The sequence below is a fragment of the Acipenser ruthenus genome, chromosome 48, assembly GCF_902713425.1.
Source record: "Acipenser ruthenus chromosome 48, fAciRut3.2 maternal haplotype, whole genome shotgun sequence".
NCBI lineage: Eukaryota > Metazoa > Chordata > Actinopteri > Acipenseriformes > Acipenseridae > Acipenser > Acipenser ruthenus.
Window position 1 is genome coordinate 6,231,830 of NC_081236.1, and position 22,051 is coordinate 6,253,880.

A 22,051-nucleotide genomic window follows, 5' to 3' on the forward strand; every position below is an offset into this window, starting at 1 on the left:
ACTCCACACTCCACACTCCGAACTCCGCACTCTATACTCTATACTCTATACTCTATACTCCGCATTCTCTTACAAACTCTCCTCCACACCCCACCCTGTTTGAGAACAAATGAGAGCTTATATACACCTGGTACTCAGAGTAACAATCAATTACCACTCACTTAAACTCAGGGGCTTCCTCTGGCAGGCTGAGTGCCCTGTAACCTTAGAGGCTTTGTTAGGGTTTCCGGTGACCAGACAGGCAGTGATTTTCTCATGTTCTTTTGTAGAAGAGCTTGTATTGTTTCTAGTCTCTTAGACTTCAGTTTGGAACATGCAGATATTTCAAACACGACAGACAATGTTTCTGCTGCTTCCTGTACTTCATGTGTTGTGGTTGAACTCACATTAATGTAAAAAACAGGGGAGGAGCCAAACATCCCATCACAATAAAAGAGGGACCTGTGATAATGTCAGTAAAGGTAATCAGAAGATGGGGTTAAAAACGCTGGTTAGTATTCATTTGATCTCTGACAGAAATGCACATTGAAATACGAATCTGTCATATTATATATTTAAAAAATGAATCCCACGCAGAGTACTGAGTGCAGTGCTGCCTCCTGGTGGTGACTCCATTGCCACTGCATTGATACTGCAGTTCAGCTACAATTTATTGAAATATGAGAATATTTAATATATTTACAGACTATAATCAGCATTTCTACCAATTTATATTTTTTATATGTGTCGGTAATTTCACCCCTCTGTTGAAATGTCATATGCTAGTGACTCCATTGATACTGCACACTAACAGTACCTCTCTCTCTCTCTCTCTCTCTCTCTCTCTCTCTCTCTCTCTCTCTCTCTCTCTCTCTCTCTCTCTCTCTCTGCAATAGAGATCCTAATTCTGTCATCTTCTCTGTTTCTACAGAGCTGCCCCAGACTACACTCACCCTGGAGCCTCCATTCCCAGAGATATTCACCGGGGAGACAGTCACTCTGAGGTGTGGGGTTGAGTGGGGTCCGGCTGGCTGGAAATATCTCTGGTACAAAGACAGTGAGGACACTCCAGTGCTCCAAACTGCTGGCCGCAGTATAACTGGTGACAGCTACACAATCACTGCAGCTGCTGTATCTGACCAGGGCCAGTACTGCTGTCGAGGACAAAGAGGAGATCAACCACTCTACTCACAGCTCAGTGATAAAGTGACATTAACTGTGTCTGGTGAGTTTATTAACACAGTCATCCTGTGACAGTAACTGTGTCTGGTGAGTTTATTAACACAGTGATCCTGTGACAGTAACTGTGTCTGGTGAGTTTATTAACAGCAGCTACTGTAAATTGGACTAATTGCTGCCCCACTGATCATAGACCTCCACTTTATATGTTTGTGTTCAAGATCATAATCATATTCAGAGAGATTCCTCATGAATTATTTCACTCAAAACACACAAGTAGAGCCTGCAATGGGTCACACTGCTGCTATTCCTACTGTATCACAAGTAGAGCCTGCAATGGGTCACACTGCTGCTATTCCTACTGTATCACAAGTAGAGCCTGCAATGGGTAACACTGCTGCTAGTCCTGCTGTATCACAAGTAGAGCCTGCAATGGGTCACACTGCTGCTATTCCTTCTGTATCACAAGTAGAGCCTGCAATGGGTCACACTGCTGCTATTCCTACTGTATCACGAGTAGAGCCTGCAATGGGTCACACTGCTGCTATTCCTACTGTATCACAAGTAGAGCCTGCAATGGGTCACAATGCTGCTATTCCTTCTGTATCACAAGTAGAGCCTGCAATGGATCACACTGCTGCTATTCCTACTGTATCACAAGTAGAGCCTGCAATGGGTCACACTGCTGCTATTCCTACTGTATCACAAGTAGAGCCTGCAATGGGTCACACTGCTGCTATTCCTACTGTATCACTGTTGCTATTCCTACTGTATCACAAGTAGAGCCTGCAATGGATCACACTGCTGCTATTCCTACTGTATCACAAGTAGAGCCTGCAATGGGTCACACTGCTGCTATTCCTACTGTATCACAAGTAGAGCCTGCAATGGATCACACTGCTGCTATTCCTACTGTATCACAAGTAGAGCCTGCAATGGGTCACACTGCTGCTATTCCTACTGTATCACAAGTAGAGCCTGCAATGGATCACACTGCTGCTATTCCTCCTGTATCACAAGTAGAGCCTGCAATGGGTCACACTGCTGCTATTCCTACTGTATCACAAGTAGAGCCTGCAATGGGTCACACTGCTGCTATTCCTACTGTATCACAAGTAGAGCCTGCAATGGGTCACACTGCTGCTATTCCTACTGTATCACAAGTAGAGCCTGCATGGGTCACACTGCTGCTATTCCTACTGTATCACAAGTAGAGCCTGCAATGGGTCACACTGCTGCTATTCCTACTGTATCACAAGTAGAGCCTGCAATGGATCACACTGCTGCTATTCCTACTGTATCACAAGTACAGCCTGCAATGGGTCACACTGCTGCTATTCCTACTGTATCACAAGTAGAGCCTGCAATGGGTCACACTGCTGCTATTCCTACTGTATCACAAGTAGAGTCTGCAATTGATCACACTGCTGCTATTCCTACTGTATCACAAGTAGAGCCTGCAATGGGTCACACTGCTGCTATTCCTACTGTATCACAAGTAGAGCGTGCAATGGGTCACACTGCTGCTATTCCTGCTGTATCACAAGTAGAGCCTGCAATGGGTCACACTGCTGCTATTCCTACTGTATCACAAGTAGAGCCTGCAATGGGTCACACTGCTGCTATTCCTACTGTATCACAAGTAGAGCCTGCAATGGATCACACTGCAGCTATTCCTACTGTATCACAAGTAGAGCCTGCAATGGGTCACACTGCTGCTATTCCTACTGTATCACAAGTAGAGCCTGCAATGGGTCACACTGCTGCTATTCCTACTGTATCACAAGTAGAGCCTGCAATGGGTCACACTGCTGCTATTCCTACTGTATCACAAGTAGAGCCTGCAATGGGTCACACTGCTGCTATTCCTACTGTATCACAAGTAGAGTCTGCAATGGATCACACTGCTGCTATTCCTACTGTATCACAAGTAGAGCCTGCAATGGATCACACTGCTGCTATTCCTACTGTATCACAAGTAGAGCCTGCAATGGGTCACACTGCTGCTATTCCTACTGTATCACAAGTAGAGCCTGCAATGGGTCACACTGCTGCTATTCCTACTGTATCACAAGTAGAGCCTGCAATGGGTCACACTGCTGCTATTCCTACTGTATCACAAGTAGAGTCTGCAATGGGTCACACTGCTGCTATTCCTACTGTATCACAAGTAGAGCCTGCAATGGGTCACACTGCTGCTATTCCTACTGTATCACAAGTAGAGCCTGCAATGGGTCACACTGCTGCTATTCCTACTGTATCACAAGTAGAGCCTGCAATGGGCCACACTGCTGCTATTCCTACTGTATCACAAGTAGAGTCTGCAATGGATCACACTGCTGCTATTCCTACTGTATCACAAGTAGAGTCTGCAATGGATCACACTGCTGCTATTCCTACTGTATCACAAGTAGAGCCTGCAATGGGTCACACTACTGCTATTCCTACTGTATCACAAGTAGAGCCTGCAATGGGTCACACTGCTGCTATTCCTACTGTATCACAAGTAGAGCCTGCAATGGGTCACACTGCTGCTATTCCTACTGTATCACAAGTAGAGTCTGCAATGGGTCACACTGCTGCTATTCCTACTGTATCACAAGTAGAGCCTGCAATGGGTCACACTGCTGCTATTCCTACTGTATCACAAGTAGAGCCTGCAATGGGTCACACTGCTGCTATTCCTACTGTATCACAAGTAGAGTCTGCAATGGGTCACACTGCTGCTATTCCTGCTGTATCACAAGTAGAGCCTGCAATGGGTCACACTGCTGCTATTCCTACTGTATCACAAGTAGAGCCTGCAATGGGTCACACTGCTGCTATTCCTACTGTATCACAAGTAGAGCCTGCAATGGATCACACTGCAGCTATTCCTACTGTATCACAAGTAGAGCCTGCAATGGGTCACACTGCTGCTATTCCTACTGTATCACAAGTAGAGCCTGCAATGGGTCACACTGCTGCTATTCCTACTGTATCACAAGTAGAGCCTGCAATGGGTCACACTGCTGCTATTCCTGCTGTATCACAAGTAGAGCCTGCAATGGGTCACACTGCTGCTATTCCTACTGTATCACAAGTAGAGCCTGCAATGGGTCACACCGCTGCTATTCCTACTGTATCACAAGTAGAGCCTGCAATGGGTCACACTGCTGCTATTCCTGCTGTATCACAAGTAGAGCCTGCAATGGGTCACACTGCTGCTATTCCTACTGTATCACAAGTAGAGCCTGCAATGGGTCACACTGCTGCTATTCCTACTGTATCACAAGTAGAGCCTGCAATGGGTCACACTGCTGCTATTCCTGCTGTATCACAAGTAGAGCCTGCAATGGGTCACACTGCTGCTATTCCTACTGTATCACAAGTAGAGCCTGCAATGGGTCACACTGCTGCTACTCCTACTGTATCACAAGTAGAGCCTGCAATGGGTCACACTGCTGCTATTCCTACTGTATCACAAGTAGAGCCTGCAATGGGTCACACTGCTGCTATTCCTACTGTATCACAAGTAGAGCCTGCAATGGGTCACACTGCTGCTATTCCTACTGTATCACAAGTAGAGCCTGCAATGGGTCACACTGCTGCTAGTCCTGCTGTATCACAAGTAGAGCCTGCAATGGGTCACACTGCTGCTATTCCTTCTGTATCACAAGTAGAGCCTGCAATGGGTCATACTGCTGCTATTCCTACTGTATCACAAGTAGAGCCTGCAATGGGTCACACTGCTGCTATTCCTACTGTATCACAAGTAGAGCCTGCAATGGGTCACACTGCTGCTATTCCTTCTGTATCACAAGTAGAGCCTGCAATGGGTCACACTGCTGCTATTCCTACTGTATCACAAGTAGAGCCTGCAATGGGTCACACTGCTGCTATTCCTACTGTATCACAAGTAGAGCCTGCAATGGGTCACACTGCTGCTATTCCTACTGTATCACTGTTGCTATTCCTACTGTATCACAAGTAGAGCCTGCAGTGGATCACACTGCTGCTATTCCTACTGTATCACAAGTAGAGCCTGCAATGGGTCACACTGCTGCTATTCCTACTGTATCACAAGTAGAGCCTGCAGTGGATCACACTGCTGCTATTCCTCCTGTATCACAAGTAGAGCCTGCAATGGGTCACACTGCTGCTATTCCTACTGTATCACAAGTAGAGCCTGCAATGGGTCACACTGCTGCTATTCCTCCTGTATCACAAGTAGAGCCTGCAATGGGTCACACTGCTGCTATTCCTACTGTATCACAAGTAGAGCCTGCAATGGGTCACACTGCTGCTATTCCTACTGTATCACAAGTAGAGCCTGCAATGGGTCACACTGCTGCTATTCCTACTGTATCACAAGTAGAGCCTGCAATGGATCACACTGCTGCTATTCCTACTGTATCACAAGTAGAGCCTGCAATGGGTCACACTGCTGCTATTCCTACTGTATCACAAGTAGAGCCTGCAATGGGTCACACTGCTGCTATTCCTACTGTATCACAAGTAGAGCCTGCAATTGATCACACTGCTGCTATTCCTACTGTATCACAAGTAGAGCCTGCAATGGGTCACACTGCTGCTATTCCTACTGTATCACAAGTAGAGCCTGCAATGGGTCACACTGCTGCTATTCCTACTGTATCACAAGTAGAGCCTGCAATGGGTCACACTGCTGCTATTCCTACTGTATCACAAGTAGAGCCTGCAATGGGTCACACTGCTGCTATTCCTACTGTATCACAAGTAGAGCCTGCAATGGATCACACTGCAGCTATTCCTACTGTATCACAAGTAGAGCCTGCAATGGGTCACACTGCTGCTATTCCTACTGTATCACAAGTAGAGCCTGCAATGGGTCACACTGCTGCTATTCCTACTGTATCACAAGTAGAGCCTGCAATGGGTCACACTGCTGCTATTCCTACTGTATCACAAGTAGAGCCTGCAATGGGTCACACTGCTGCTATTCCTACTGTATCACAAGTAGAGCCTGCAATGGGTCACACTGCTGCTATTCCTACTGTATCACAAGTAGAGCCTGCAATGGGTCACACTGCTGCTATTCCTACTGTATCACAAGTAGAGTCTGCAATGGATCACACTGCTGCTATTCCTACTGTATCACAAGTAGAGTCTGCAATGGATCACACTGCTGCTATTCCTACTGTATCACAAGTAGAGCCTGCAATGGGTCACAATGCTGCTATTCCTACTGTATCACAAGTAGAGCCTGCAATGGGTCACACTGCTGCTATTCCTACTGTATCACAAGTAGAGCCTGCAATGGGTCACACTGCTGCTATTCCTACTGTATCACAAGTAGAGTCTGCAATGGATCACACTGCTGCTATTCCTACTGTATCACAAGTAGAGTCTGCAATGGATCACACTGCTGCTATTCCTACTGTATCACAAGTAGAGCCTGCAATGGGTCACAATGCTGCTATTCCTACTGTATCACAAGTAGAGCCTGCAATGGGTCACACTGCTGCTATTCCTACTGTATCACAAGTAGAGCCTGCAATGGGTCACACTGCTGCTATTCCTACTGTATCACAAGTAGAGTCTGCAATGGGTCACACTGCTGCTATTCCTACTGTATCACAAGTAGAGCCTGCAATGGGTCACACTGCTGCTATTCCTACTGTATCACAAGTAGAGCCTGCAATGGGTCACACTGCTGCTATTCCTACTGTATCACAAGTAGAGCCTGCAATGGGTCACACTGCTGCTATTCCTACTGTTTCACAAGTAGAGTCTGCAATGGATCACACTGCTGCTATTCCTACTGTATCACAAGTAGAGTCTGCAATGGATCACACTGCTGCTATTCCTACTGTATCACAAGTAGAGCCTGCAATGGGTCACACTGCTGCTATTCCTACTGTATCACAAGTAGAGCCTGCAATGGGTCACACTGCTGCTATTCCTACTGTATCACAAGTAGAGCCTGCAATGGGTCACACTGCTGCTATTCCTACTGTATCACAAGTAGAGTCTGCAATGGGTCACACTGCTGCTATTCCTACTGTATCACAAGTAGAGCCTGCAATGGGTCACACTGCTGCTATTCCTACTGTATCACAAGTAGAGCCTGCAATGGGTCACACTGCTGCTATTCCTACTGTATCACAAGTAGAGCCTGCAATGGGTCACACTGCTACTATTCCTACTGTATCACAAGTAGAGTCTGCAATTGATCACACTGCTGCTATTCCTACTGTATCACAAGTAGAGCCTGCAATGGGTCACACTGCTGCTATTCCTACTGTATCACAAGTAGAGCCTGCAATGGGTCACACTGCTGCTATTCCTGCTGTATCACAAGTAGAGCCTGCAATGGGTCACACTGCTGCTATTCCTACTGTATCACAAGTAGAGCCTGCAATGGGTCACACTGCTGCTATTCCTACTGTATCACAAGTAGAGCCTGCAATGGATCACACTGCAGCTATTCCTACTGTATCACAAGTAGAGCCTGCAATGGGTCACACTGCTGCTATTCCTACTGTATCACAAGTAGAGCCTGCAATGGGTCACACTGCTGCTATTCCTACTGTATCACAAGTAGAGCCTGCAATGGGTCACACTGCTGCTATTCCTGCTGTATCACAAGTAGAGCCTGCAATGGGTCACACTGCTGCTATTCCTACTGTATCACAAGTAGAGCCTGCAATGGGTCACACTGCTGCTATTCCTACTGTATCACAAGTAGAGCCTGCAATGGGTCACACTGCTGCTATTCCTACTGTATCACAAGTAGAGCCTGCAATGGGTCACACTGCTGCTATTCCTACTGTATCACAAGTAGAGCCTGCAATGGGTCACACTGCTGCTATTCCTGCTGTATCACAAGTAGAGCCTGCAATGGGTCACACTGCTGCTATTCCTACTGTATCACAAGTAGAGCCTGCAATGGGTCACACTGCTGCTATTCCTACTGTATCACAAGTAGAGACTGCAATGGGTCACACTGCTGCTATTCCTACTGTATCACAAGTAGAGCCTGCAATGGGTCACACTGCTGCTATTCCTGCTGTATCACAAGTAGAGCCTGCAATGGGTCACACTGCTGCTATTCCTACTGTATCACAAGTAGAGCCTGCAATGGGTCACACTGCTGCTACTCCTACTGTATCACAAGTAGAGCCTGCAATGGGTCACACTGCTGCTATTCCTACTGTATCACAAGTAGAGCCTGCAATGGGTCACACTGCTGCTATTCCTACTGTATCACAAGTAGAGCCTTCAATGGGTCACACTGCTGCTATTCCTACTGTATCACAAGTAGAGCCTGCAATGGGTCACACTGCTGCTATTCCTACTGTATCACAAGTAGAGCCTGCAATGGGTCACACTGCTGCTATTCCTGCTGTATCACAAGTAGAGCCTGCAATGGGTCACACTGCTGCTATTCCTACTGTATCACAAGTAGAGCCTGCAATGGGTCACACTGCTGCTACTCCTACTGTATCACAAGTAGAGCCTGCAATGGGTCACACTGCTGCTATTCCTACTGTATCACAAGTAGAGCCTGCAATGGGTCACACTGCTGCTATTACTGCTGTATCACAAGTAGAGCCTGCAATGGGTCACACTGCTGCTATTCCTGCTGTATCACAAGTAGAGCTTGCAATGGGTCACACTGCTGCTATTCCTACTGTATCACAAGTAGAGCCTGCAATGGATCACACTGCAGCTATTCCTACTGTATCACAAGTAGAGCCTGCAATGGGTCACACTGCTGCTATTCCTACTGTATCACAAGTAGAGCCTGCAATGGGTCACACTGCTGCTATTCCTACTGTATCACAAGTAGAGCCTGCAATGGGTCACACTGCTGCTATTCCTGCTGTATCACAAGTAGAGCCTGCAATGGGTCACACTGCTGCTATTCCTGCTGTATCACAAGTAGAGCCTGCAATGGGTCACACTGCTGCTATTCCTACTGTATCACAAGTAGAGCCTGCAATGGGTCACACTGCTGCTACTCCTACTGTATCACAAGTAGAGCCTGCAATGGGTCACACTGCTGCTATTCCTACTGTATCACAAGTAGAGCCTGCAATGGGTCACACTGCTGCTATTCCTACTGTATCACAAGTAGAGCCTGCAATGGGTCACACTGCTGCTATTCCTACTGTATCACAAGTAGAGCCTGCAATGGGTCACACTGCTGCTATTCCTACTGTATCACAAGTAGAGCCTGCAATGGGTCACACTGCTGCTATTCCTGCTGTATCACAAGTAGAGCCTGCAATGGGTCACACTGCTGCTATTCCTACTGTATCACAAGTAGAGCCTGCAATGGGTCACACTGCTGCTACTCCTACTGTATCACAAGTAGAGCCTGCAATGGGTCACACTGCTGCTATTCCTACTTTATCACAAGTAGAGCCTGCAATGGGTCACACTGCTGCTATTACTGCTGTATCACAAGTAGAGCCTGCAATGGGTCACACTGCTGCTATTCCTGCTGTATCACAAGTAGAGCCTGCAATGGGTCACACTGCTGCTATTCCTACTGTATCACAAGTAGAGCCTGCAATGGATCACACTGCAGCTATTCCTACTGTATCACAAGTAGAGCCTGCAATGGGTCACACTGCTGCTATTCCTACTGTATCACAAGTAGAGCCTGCAATGGGTCACACTGCTGCTATTCCTACTGTATCACAAGTAGAGCCTGCAATGGGTCACACTGCTGCTATTCCTGCTGTATCACAAGTAGAGCCTGCAATGGGTCACACTGCTGCTATTCCTACTGTATCACAAGTAGAGCCTGCAATATGTCACATTGCTGCTATTCCTACTGTATCACAAGTAGAGCCTGCAATGGGTCACACTGCTGCTATTCCTACTGTATCACAAGTAGAGCCTGCAATGGGTCACACTGCTGCTATTCCTACTGTATCACAAGTAGAGCCTGCAATGGGTCACACTGCTGCTATTCCTGCTGTATCACAAGTAGAGCCTGCAATGGGTCACACTGCTGCTATTCCTACTGTATCACAAGTAGAGCCTGCAATGGGTCACACTGCTGCTACTCCTACTGTATCACAAGTAGAGCCTGCAATGGGTCACACTGCTGCTATTCCTACTGTATCACAAGTAGAGCCTGCAATGGGTCACACTGCTGCTATTCCTACTGTATCACAAGTAGAGCCTGCAATGGGTCACACTGCTGCTATTCCTACTGTATCACAAGTAGAGCCTGCAATGGGTCACACTGCTGCTATTCCTACTGTATCACAAGTAGAGCCTGCAATGGGTCACACTGCTGCTATTCCTGCTGTATCACAAGTAGAGCCTGCAATGGGTCACACTGCTGCTATTCCTACTGTATCACAAGTAGAGCCTGCAATGGGTCACACTGCTGCTACTCCTACTGTATCACAAGTAGAGCCTGCAATGGGTCACACTGCTGCTATTCCTACTGTATCACAAGTAGAGCCTCCAATGGGTCACACTGCTGCTATTCCTACTGTATCACAAGTAGAGCCTGCAATGGGTCACACTGCTGCTATTCCTACTGTATCACAAGTAGAGCCTGCAATGGGTCACACTGCTGCTATTCCTACTGTATCACAAGTAGAGCCTGCAATGGATCACACTGCTGCTATTCCTACTGTATCACAAGTAGAGCCTGCAATGGGTCACACTGCTGCTATTCCTACTGTATCACAAGTAGAGCCTGCAATGGGTCACACTGCTGCTATTCCTACTGTATCACAAGTAGAGCCTGCAATGGGTCAAACAAGTCATTAGTAGAATATCAACTTGAAGAGGATGAATTTGTAGACTTGAAGTCATTTATAGTCATTTGAAATAATTGAAAGTTATCAAATATATATTTTTTACTCAGTAATTCAGGATAGTTAAGCAATTTTTTTAAAGGTTTTCAGTAATTCCTAGTAATGGCTGTTATAATTACTTTTTATTATGACTAGTAAATAAAAGTAATTCCAGTAGATTCAAGTCATTTGTAGTAATTATTCACAATGTTCTAGTAATTATTTTAATAAAGCTAATTAAAGATATGAAAATTGATTTTAAAAGCATGGTTTAGCGCTTAAAAAGGGTGTGTGCAACACAACTCACCCTAGCTCTCCATTACACACAAAGGAACAGGGATCTGTAGAAATTAACCAAAGAAAATCCACCCTTAGCTCTCTATCACCCACAAAGGGCTGCAGTGTGGAGTAGTGGTTAGGGCTCTCGACTATTGACTGGAGGGTCGTGGGTTCAATCCCAGGTGGGGGACACTGCTGCTGTACCCTTGAGCAAGGTACTTTACCAAGATTGTTCCAGTAAAAACCCAACTGTATAAATGGGGAATTGTATCTAAAAATAATGTGTAAAAAAAAAAAATGTAATTGTATGTAAAAATAATGTGATATCTTGTAACAATTATAAGTTGCCCTGGATAAGGGCATCAGCTAAGAAATAAATAATAATAATAATTATAATAATAATAAAGTAACAGGGATCTGTAGAAATGAACCAAACAAAACCCACCTTTAGCTCTCCATCACCCACAAAGGAACAGGGATCTGTAGAAATGAACCAAACAAAACCCACCCTTAGCTCTCCATCACCACAAAGGAACAGGGATCAGTAGAAATGAACCAAACAAAACCCACCCTTAGCTCTCCATCACCACAAAGGAACAGGGATCTGTAGAAATGAACCAAACAAAACTCACCCTTAGCTCTCCATCACCACAAAGGAACAGGGATCTGTAGAAATGAACCAAACAAAACCCACCCTTAGCTCTCCATCACCACAAAGGAACAGGAATCTGTAGAAATGAACCAAACCTTACCTTTCCATCACCCACAAAGGAACAGGGATCTGTAGAAATGAACCAAACAAAACTCACCCTTAGCTCTCCATCACCACAAAGGAACAGGGATCTGTAGAAATGAACCAAACAAAACCCACCCTTAGCTCTCCATCACCACAAAGGAACAGGGATCTGTAGAAATGAACCAAACAAAACCCACCCTTACCTCTCCATCACCCACAAAGGAACAGGGATCTGTAGAAATGCACCAAACAAAACCCACCCTTAGCTCTCCATCACCACAAAGGAACAGGGATCTGTAGAAATGAACCACACAGGTGGATGGATGCAGGGACAGACAGACCCCCCTTAAATATCCAGGATCTGAAATTCTGAGTGACCTGAACTAAATAATGGTAATAGCAAGTTTCATGACAGCTAGAGAGCTGGTTCTCCAGATATATGTAACAATGTAAGAGTGACATACAGAGGGAGGGACGGGCAGACAGACAGACGCCCCTCCTCTATATCCCAAGAATCTGATAGTCTCAATAACTTCAGATAAATAATGTTTACACCAAGCTTCATGACAGCTGGATGAGCGGCTCGCCAGATGTAAGAACACAATGTGTATGACTGCCTCCCCAGCACAGCTGCAGTGTCTGCAAACACTGACAGTCAGCAGGGTGGATCCCTTTGTAATGCTTGTGTTCATGAGCTATCAGTTCCTGTGATGCTGTGTCTGTCATTAACCCCGCTGGTGATGCAATCCCCTGTGAAGGGGTGATAGTGGAAGCGCTCATCTGCTTTTATCCATAGATCTGAGGAAACACTTATCCAATTGTCAGGAAACTTGGTATTAACCTTATTTAGCAGAAGATATTGAGAATGTGGGATTCTGGGGATATGTCTGGGGGCGTGTCTGTTTGTCTGTCCGTCCATCTGTCCAGCTGTATGTCACTCTTATATTGTTGCATATGTGACACAGTACGGTGGAGTACTCTGTGCAAATCTGCCATTTTTATCAATTTGTTTCTGTGGCACAGGGTCCAAATACATACAGCAGAAATCCATTTATAAAATGTAATTTAACACTGAGATGGATGTTATTCTGTTCATGTCTAGAGCTCACATGACATTGCACAAGTAAGAATCCAATGTTGTTCAAATGATTATTACACAGCTAGAGTTTGTATACAAAAGATTTATTCACTTACCTAATTTTTTTGAAAACTGTAAATAACTTTTTTAATTAAATCTAATTTAAGAATAAGTCGTGCTGCAGTCGCTTGTCTCTGCTAATAAATTGAGACATTGAAACTTGTATTCTGTGTCGCTGACAGTTTCCTCCAAAACCATTGTCAAAATACAGTAATCAGTTCATGCTAAATTAAAATAAACTGACTATTACATTTAGAAGAGCTATGAATAAGGCAATACAAGTTGTATTACCATAGCTTTATAAGGCAGCATTATAATAATTTCATAATAAAGTTGTCTGATGTTTAAACACATCAAAATGATGCTTCACTGACAGGGAAGATAGTAACCTTAAACTAGCTACAGTACATGTAAAGTAGCTACACTAGATACATAATAACAAGCTGTTTTAAATGCACAATTACAGTGGGTGAAGTTTTTCTTTGAATGAAGGAGGGAAATGTGCGCTCCCCTAATGTTGTTGTCTCCTCTATTTTAGCTGGCAAGCCAAAGCCTGCACTGACCCGGGAGCCTGCAGGAGAGATATCTGAAGGAGACACGGTCACCCTGAGCTGTGTGGTTGAGGGGGGCTCTGGAGGCTGGAGATATCTCTGGTACAAAAACAGGCAGGGAGCTCCAGTGTACCAGACTGACAGCAGCAGTGGAACTGGAGCCGGATACACAATCAGTGCTGCTGCTCTGCCCCACAGTGGAGAGTACTGGTGTCGAGCTGGACGGGGCAGGAACACGTCTTACTCACAATACAGCGAAGGTGTGAAGATACAAGTATCAGGTGAGTGACTGAACTGAGCCTGTAAGAAAGATAGCAGCCAGCCACAGAGAGAAAATATTAAAAATTCTCAGTACTTTGTAGCTGTATATCCTTTAAATTAAAACTACATATGATGAAGCAACAAATCCATAATGACAGCACAGACAATATACATTTTCAGAAAGGGATTAACAATGCAACACATTTAAAGTGTTGTTTTTCTGGCTTTAAGTTATTTGACTGATGATTTACTGTATTTAATAAATTTAATTTCAAAGAGCAATTCCTGTTTATCATTAAATGCCTCTTTCTCTCTCTGTTTCCTTAGAGCTGTTCAGCACACCCACTCTGACAGTGCTACCTGGTGCCTCAGTGTGGGAGGGAGAGGCTGTGACTCTGCAGTGTGGGGCTCACATAAATAAACAGGGCACACAGCTGCAGTACCGCTATAGCAAAGACAATGGGACTGTGAGAGGAGCTGGATCACAGGATCAGCACTCAATCCCAGCGGCAGGGCTGAGAGACACAGGGAGATACCAGTGTGAGGTGGAGGCAGCAGGGACGGGGCTGAAGAAAAGGAGTGCTTCTGTGTCACTGACTGTGAGAGGTGAGTTCAGTCTTCTCTTTAAGAGATCTTAATGGACTTCAGTGTTCCCCGCTGTAAATAAGTACAAGAAAAATGTATTTTCTTACTCCTGTTTGCAATAGGGTGGCCATCTGGCTCCAGATTTACCGGACGCTTTGAGACGGAACGGATTTTCAGAATTCCCCTTAAACTGAAAGTAATTGATGTATAAATTAGCTAGGTCTTTGCTGAGATTAATCCTGTGGCGGGATTGCTGTGCTGAGCAAACAAGTCACACTGATCAGCTGCTTCCCATCAGAGCTATAATGATTAGCTGGATGAATAGATGAGAAACGGGAGGATGCTTTGCTTGGGAGAGTATTTGCATATTATTGGTGATTGAATATCGATGAACAGAAAATAAATAGCGACTAAGTGGCTGCAAAATATAAATACATAATAATAATAATATTAATACATTAGCATTTTATTCATGCTTATTCTAATTATACACTTGTTTGATGCACGTGGTAATTAAGCACCATTATTCACTTTAGCAAAGGTGGAATGGTTCATTTACACATTAATCGCTTTCAGTTAAGGGACACGTTTGAAATCCTGTTCTGTCTCAAAGTGTCCGGTAAATCTGGAGCCAGGTGGACACCCTAGTTTGCAACCGCTTGCAATTATAAGACGGGCCTCCATTATGATCACTCGTTATCCTAATCTCAGCTTCAGTCTCATTTCTTTCTGATTCTCTTTTGTACCTGTTTGTCAGCTGCTGTAAATATTCCTGTCTGTTTTGCACTTGTAGTGATTGTGGAGCGTGGCTGGCAGTGTGGAAATGACAAAAGAACAATACGATTCGAAAATAAATCAAAGCAAAGTTTTATTAAACAATTCCAGGAAAACTGAACAAACAAAACAAAATCCTGCCTCACTTCTCTTCCCTCCCTGTTGGTACGGGACAGGTTTACACAATATTTATCAAAACAATCCCTTTAAGTACACACAGATTGATTAATTTATTTATTTATTTATTTATTTATTTATTTATTTATTTATTTATGTATTTATGTATTTATTTATTTATCCAGCATTTGTAGCAACTCCTAACTCCTTTGTTGACCTCTGTTCCCTCGAGGTTTAAATATTCAGCTAATTAACAACTATCAATGATTAATTGCACCACATTACAGTCCCCAGACATCAATGGCATAAATCATGGGAAAATGATCCTTCTAATACAGAGACTGATATACTCCCCATGTACCACTCTCCCACACTGTGTGATGTTATATAGAACAGTGATGTGACAAAGCATATCTATTTACAGTAAATGTTGTCCATTTTAAAAATAATAATCTCATTGCTCAATTTTCAATACCAAAAAAAAAAATACATATTTAATGGTTTGAGAGTGGGACTTAAAATCATGACTAACACTGTTGTAAGTGATTTTGCTACATTATCAGATTATCAGTGCAGATATATCTAAGGGTTTAGAACCTAGGGAGGGGAGGGGGCAGGATGCTGTGGGATGTTTCAATGGTGTGTTTATAGCTTGTTCCTGTCTTGACTGAAACATTTGGTGTTACCTTTATAAGTAAAACAATAAGGAGCCTCTATACCCCAGCGTTGCCTCTGTCTCTCTAAGGAGCCTCTATACTCCAGCACTGCCTCTGTCTCTCTGTGGAAGATGCTGGTTCTGTTTGATTTGAATATCTTGGTCAGACAGCTTCACAGTCACTCACCTGTCTTCATGTCATCTTTTCGTAGATCTGTTCTCCAGGGTGACTCTGACAGCATCTCCAGGAGCCACAGTGAAGGAGGGAGAGGCTCTTAACCTGACCTGTGAGGCAGCAGTGAACAAAACCCCCCGCCCTGAACTCCACTACACCATTGTGAGAGACGGGGAGCCTGTGACTAGCAGCACTGACTCTGCACTGTACAGCATAGCCAGCACTGAGAAGAGCCACACTGGGAGCTACACGTGTGCTGTGGAGTCACAGGGAGTGAAGAAGAGCAGCCAGGAGCTACACATTGAAGTGGAAAGTAAGATTACAAACCCCTCCTAAATGACTGTCCTTGATGATTGAAAGTGATCTCACAGTAAAATAGGTCACATTGTGATCCCATTATATTCCCATTCCCTGAAGAAACAGAATAAACAGACTACAGAATTACCAGCATTTCCAACACAATGGATTGAATTATTATTACAATCCACTTCCGAAATGCAATCACTAAATTTATATTTCTTTGTAAATGTGAACCCATTATATTCCTGTGTGAAGAGATAAAGCCTAAACAGACTGCGGAATTACCAGCAATTACAACACAATGGATTGAGAACAAATACTGCACAGTACAGACACTGTTTTTATACTTTGCAAATTCAGTGGTGTATATTTCCCACTAATGTTTTAGATTTAGAGTGGCAAGTTGAAGGCTGTTCCTATAGAGCGAGTGTGAGCAGGGTAATGTTCTTGAATCCCTATCAGCTCAGTCAAGGTGTATGGAAGTCATTCGCACACACTCATACTGTATCTTCCTTCCCCCAGCATCCTGGCACAGCGCTGTTGCTATTGGCTACAGAGTGAGCTTCACTCTGATTCATTTCATTGTGTTCACTCTGCTGCTCCTTCAATACTGCAGGATCCAAGGTGAGACTCCCAGTCAGTGCACACATTTCACCTGGCCTGTCACAGCACACATGCAGGCTTCTTCTTAAACAGCACAGCCCAGTCTTAGGGATCGTTCATTAAGAAATCATTATTTCATCATTAAATATGCACAGCTAGTTTACAAAATACACATTTTGGAAGTTTGTATTTATTTTTGTTAACACAATTATAAGAAACAAACTGAACAATCTGTATATATTTTTCCAGGTTCCCCGTGTCTCGCTGGTGGTAAGTCAAGGTGAGTCAGTATTATCCAGTATGTGTACAGACAGGGGGCAGCACTCGCTATCTCTACCTGTCATCATCCTTTACAGCACTGAAAATGGAGATGGAAACTTTCTGATTAGCTCTTTAAGAATCCCTCTTGCAAACTCTAACGGTACCCTTCACTTAGACCTGTGCCCTAAGATGCTATGTTGGGTTCATGTGGTTTTTTTGTGGTTTCCGGATCACATAGATATTAGACTCATAATCATTATTCTTTGATTCTTCAATCTAGAGTATTGATAATAACCCTTTTGTCAGTAATGTCACAAAGCTGCTGCCCCCAGAGTGTCTTTACAGTTGATTCACAGCTGCTCCTTACCCTGAAATGCACTCTGTGATTTCAATGAGACTTGATTCCTCTGAAGCCTAGAAGTGTCATCATCCTTTAAAGCTTCTGTTATTGCTGCAGTTAAACTCTGAGCCCTCCTTGTGTGTCTCTGACATCTGTCTCAGGAAAACCTCAGATCAGGATCAGGAGCAGTCAGCAGAGGGGATTGAGCTCTGCAGCCGTGTGCAGCACACTGGAGTGGAACTGGAATAGTGCTGCATTACCATAGACTGGAGTGGAACTGGAATAGTGCTGCATTACCAGAGACTGGAGTGGAACTGGAATAGTGCTGCATTACCAGAGACTGGAGTGGAACTGGAATAGTGCTGCATTACCAGAGACTAGAGTGGAACTGGAATAGTGCTGCATTACCAGAGACTGGAGTGGAACTGGAATAGTGCTGCATTACCATAGACTGGAGTGGAACTGGAATAGTGCTGCATTACCAGAGACTGGAGGATTTTGTAATGGTTGATTACTTATTGATTGATTTAATACTTTGATTTATTTGATTGATTGCATTTTTTAACTGAAGTTCATTACTGAACTATTTCTGTATTCGTAAGCTATTCTGTAATCAATAAACTGCTTTACTCTGCTGGTGTTTTATATTATTATTAATGACACACCTTCAGCATGGATTTGAACAACAGCAAAAAACAATAATCATGATAGACATTAATGGTTAATTACATAATGTGTTTCCTAATCATTGGAAGGGGAGTGTTGTATTAAATAAATGAAACACTTGTTTATGTACAGTACTGGATTTGACAGTAGCTTTGTAATCCAGCACACTGTATACAATTAATTGTGTTCTTTATGTTCCCACTAGGGGGAGCTGCACCTCCTAAAAGGTAAAGTGACCTAGAAAAACTAAAAAGTAATGTGTAACAGTATCTTCGTTAATAATAACAAGAATGAATAATAAAAAATACAAATACAGTGCATTGCAGGGAAAGATCTCACAGTCACTGTGCAAATAAACACATCGATTCTACTGTGGCACCGGATCCATGTGCAGCACTATCATGCCTGTCCTTGCTGCTGTGCACCTGCTCCATGTGCAGCACTATCATGCCTGTCCTTGCTGCTGTGCACCTGCTCCATGTGCAGCACTGTCATGCCTGTCCTTGCTGCTGTGCACCTGCTCCATGTGCAGCACTATCATGCCTGTCCTTGCTGCTGTGCACCTGCTCCATGTGCAGCACTATCATGCCTGTCCTTGTTGCTGTGCACCTGCTCCATGTGCAGCACTATCATGCCTGTCCTTGTTGCTGTGCACCTGCTCCATGTGCAGCACTATCATGCCTGTCCTTGTTGCTGTGCACCTGCTCCATGTGCAGCACTATCATGCCTGTCCTTGCTGCTGTGCACCTGCTCCATGTGCAGCACTATCATGCCTGTCCTTGCTGCTGTGCACCTGCTCCATGTGCAGCACTATCATGCCTGTCCTTGCTGCTGTGCACCTGCTCCATGTGCAGCACTATCATGCCTGTCCTTGTTGCTGTGCACCTGCTCCATGTGCAGCACTATCATGCCTGTCCTTGCTGCTGTGCACCTGCTCCATGTGCAGCACTATCATGCCTGTCCTTGTTGCTGTGCACCTGCTCCATGTGCAGCACTATCATGCCTGTCCTTGCTGCTGTGCACCTGCTCCATGTGCAGCACTATCATGCCTGTCCTTGCTGCTGTGCACCTGCTCCATGTGCAGCACTATCATGCCTGTCCTTGCTGCTGTGCACCTGCTCCATGTGCAGCACTATCATGCCTGTCCTTGTTGCTGTGCACCTGCTCCATGTGCAGCACTATCATGCCTGTCCTTGCTGCTGTGCACCTGCTCCATGTGCAGCACTATCATGCCTGTCCTTGTTGCTGTGCACCTGCTCCATGTGCAGCACTATCATGCCTGTCCTTGCTGCTGTGCACCTGCTCCATGTGCAGCACTATCATGCCTGTCCTTGTTGCTGTGCACCTGCTCCATGTGCAGCACTATCATGTCTGTCCTTGTTGCTGTGCACCTGCTCCATGTGCAGCACTATCATGCCTGTCCTTGCTACTGTGCACCTGCTCCATGTGCAGCACTATCATGCCTGTCCTTGCTGCTGTGGTCATGCTCCATGTGCAGCACTATCATGCCTGTCCTTGTTACTGTGCACCTGCTCCATGTGCAGCACTATCATGCCTGTCCTTGCTGCTGTGCACCTGCTCCATGTGCAGCACTATCATGCCTGTCCTTGCTGCTGTGCACCTGCTCCATGTGCAGCACTATCATGCCTGTCCTTGCTGCTGTGTACCTGCTCCATGTGCAGCACTATCATGCCTGTCATTGCTGCTGTGCACCTGCTCCATGTGCAGCACTATCATGCCTGTACTTGCTGCTGTGCACCTGCTCCATGTGCAGCACTATCATGCCTGTCCTTGCTGCTGTGCACATGCTCCATGTGCAGCACTATCATGCCTGTCCTTGCTGCTGTGCACCTGCTCCATGTGCAGCACTATCATGCCTGTCCTTGTTGCTGTGCACCTGCTCCATGTGCAGCACTATCATGCCTGTCCTTGTTGCTGTGCACCTGCTCCATGTGCAGCACTATCATGCCTGTCCTTGCTGCTGTGCACCTGCTCCATGTGCAGCACTATCATGCCTGTCCTTGTTGCTGTGCACCTGCTCCATGTGCAGCACTATCATGTCTGTCCTTGTTGCTGTGCACCTGCTCCATGTGCAGCACTATCATGCCTGTCCTTGCTACTGTGCACCTGCTCCATGTGCAGCACTATCATGCCTGTCCTTGCTGCTGTGGTCATGCTCCATGTGCAGCACTATCATGCCTGTCCTTGTTACTGTGCACCTGCTCCATGTGCAGCACTATCATGCCTGTCCTTGCTGCTGTGCACCTGCTCCATGTGCAGCACTATCATGCCTGTCCTTGCTGCTGTGCACCTGCTCCATGTGCAGCACTATCATGCCTGTCCTTGCTGCTGTGTACCTGCTCCATGTGCAGCACTATCATGCCTGTCCTTGCTGCTGTGCACCTGCTCCATGTGCAGCACTATCATGCCTGTACTTGCTGCTGTGCACCTGCTCCATGTGCAGCACTATCATGCCTGTCCTTGCTGCTGTGCACATGCTCCATGTGCAGCACTATCATGCCTGTCCTTGCTGCTGTGCACCTGCTCCATGTGCAGCACTATCATGCCTGTCCTTGTTGCTGTGCACCTGCTCCATGTGCAGCACTATCATGCCTGTCCTTGTTGCTGTGCACCTGCTCCATGTGCAGCACTATCATGCCTGTCCTTGCTGCTGTGCACCTGCTCCATGTGCAGCACTATCATGCCTGTCCTTGTTGCTGTGCACCTGCTCCATGTGCAGCACTATCATGTCTGTCCTTGTTGCTGTGCACTTGCTCCATGTGCATCACTATCATGCCTGTCCTTGCTGCTGTGCACCTGCTCCATGTGCAGCACTATCATGCCTGTCCTTGCTGCTGTGGTCATGCTCCATGTGCAGCACTATCATGCCTGTCCTTGTTGCTGTGCACCTGCTCCATGTGCAGCACTATCATGCCTGTCCTTGCTGCTGTGGTCATGCTCCATGTGCAGCACTATCATGCCTGTCCTTGTTGCTGTGCACCTGCTCCATGTGCAGCACTATCATGCCTGTCCTTGCTGCTGTGCACCTGCTCCATGTGCAGCACTATCATGCCTGTCCTTGCTGCTGTGCACCTGCTCCATGTGCAGCACTATCATGCCTGTCCTTGCTGCTGTGGCACTGGCTCCATGTGCAGCACTATCATGCCTGTCCTTGCTGCTGTGGCACTGGCTCCATGTGCATCACTATTGCCTGGTTTCCACTGCGGGCCGGGTTGGTGCTGGCTGGCCCTGACCGGCCCAGGTCAACTCGTTTCTGTGTCCTAACATCAGCTGAGGATCCAGTAACATGGTGGTCAGGTCAGGCAAGTCCCCTGCAGAGCAGGAGGGGTGGATCAAGAGCTGTGCAGTGCAGTCTGAACACAAGCGCTCCTGCAGTACCTAGTGTATGTGCATGAGTATGAAGAGCCAAATAACAGTCATTGTATTTGGAATTGGAATTACCATATGCCGGATTCCTTCCAATTTAAGATGCAGGCCATATTTCCCACCGTCAACTTGAGGAAAAAAATCAAAAATCAAATAAAGATGCATTTACAAAGATGCATTACCCATATAAGAACACGATGTATGGAAGCAGTTTGCAGCCGTCTCTGTCACACACAGCATTACAGTTATGAGCTGCTTCTCATTTCCAGTCTGCTGT

General features: G+C 45.5%; 1 protein-coding gene across 1 annotated transcript; it reads left to right on the forward strand.

Moving 5' to 3' along the window:
* Positions 1-561: 561 nt before the first annotated feature.
* Positions 562-18,350, forward strand: LOC117965846 (high affinity immunoglobulin gamma Fc receptor I-like). The gene is made up of 8 exons (XM_059014505.1): positions 562-577; positions 911-1,204; positions 13,638-13,931; positions 14,239-14,517; positions 16,255-16,530; positions 17,040-17,141; positions 17,370-17,400; positions 17,883-18,350. The coding sequence occupies exons 1-8, from the start codon at positions 562-564 to the stop codon at positions 17,968-17,970; spliced, it is 1,380 nt and encodes a 459-aa protein (XP_058870488.1). The 3' UTR covers positions 17,971-18,350.
* Positions 18,351-22,051: the final 3,701 nt, after the last annotated feature.

Coding starts and splice junctions, on each gene's coding strand:
- LOC117965846 (XM_059014505.1), top strand. Junction 1,205..13,637: donor AGTGACATTAACTGTGTCTG/GTGAGTTTATTA, acceptor CCTCTATTTTAG/CTGGCAAGCCAAAGCCTGCA. Junction 13,932..14,238: donor TGTGAAGATACAAGTATCAG/GTGAGTGACTGA, acceptor CTGTTTCCTTAG/AGCTGTTCAGCACACCCACT.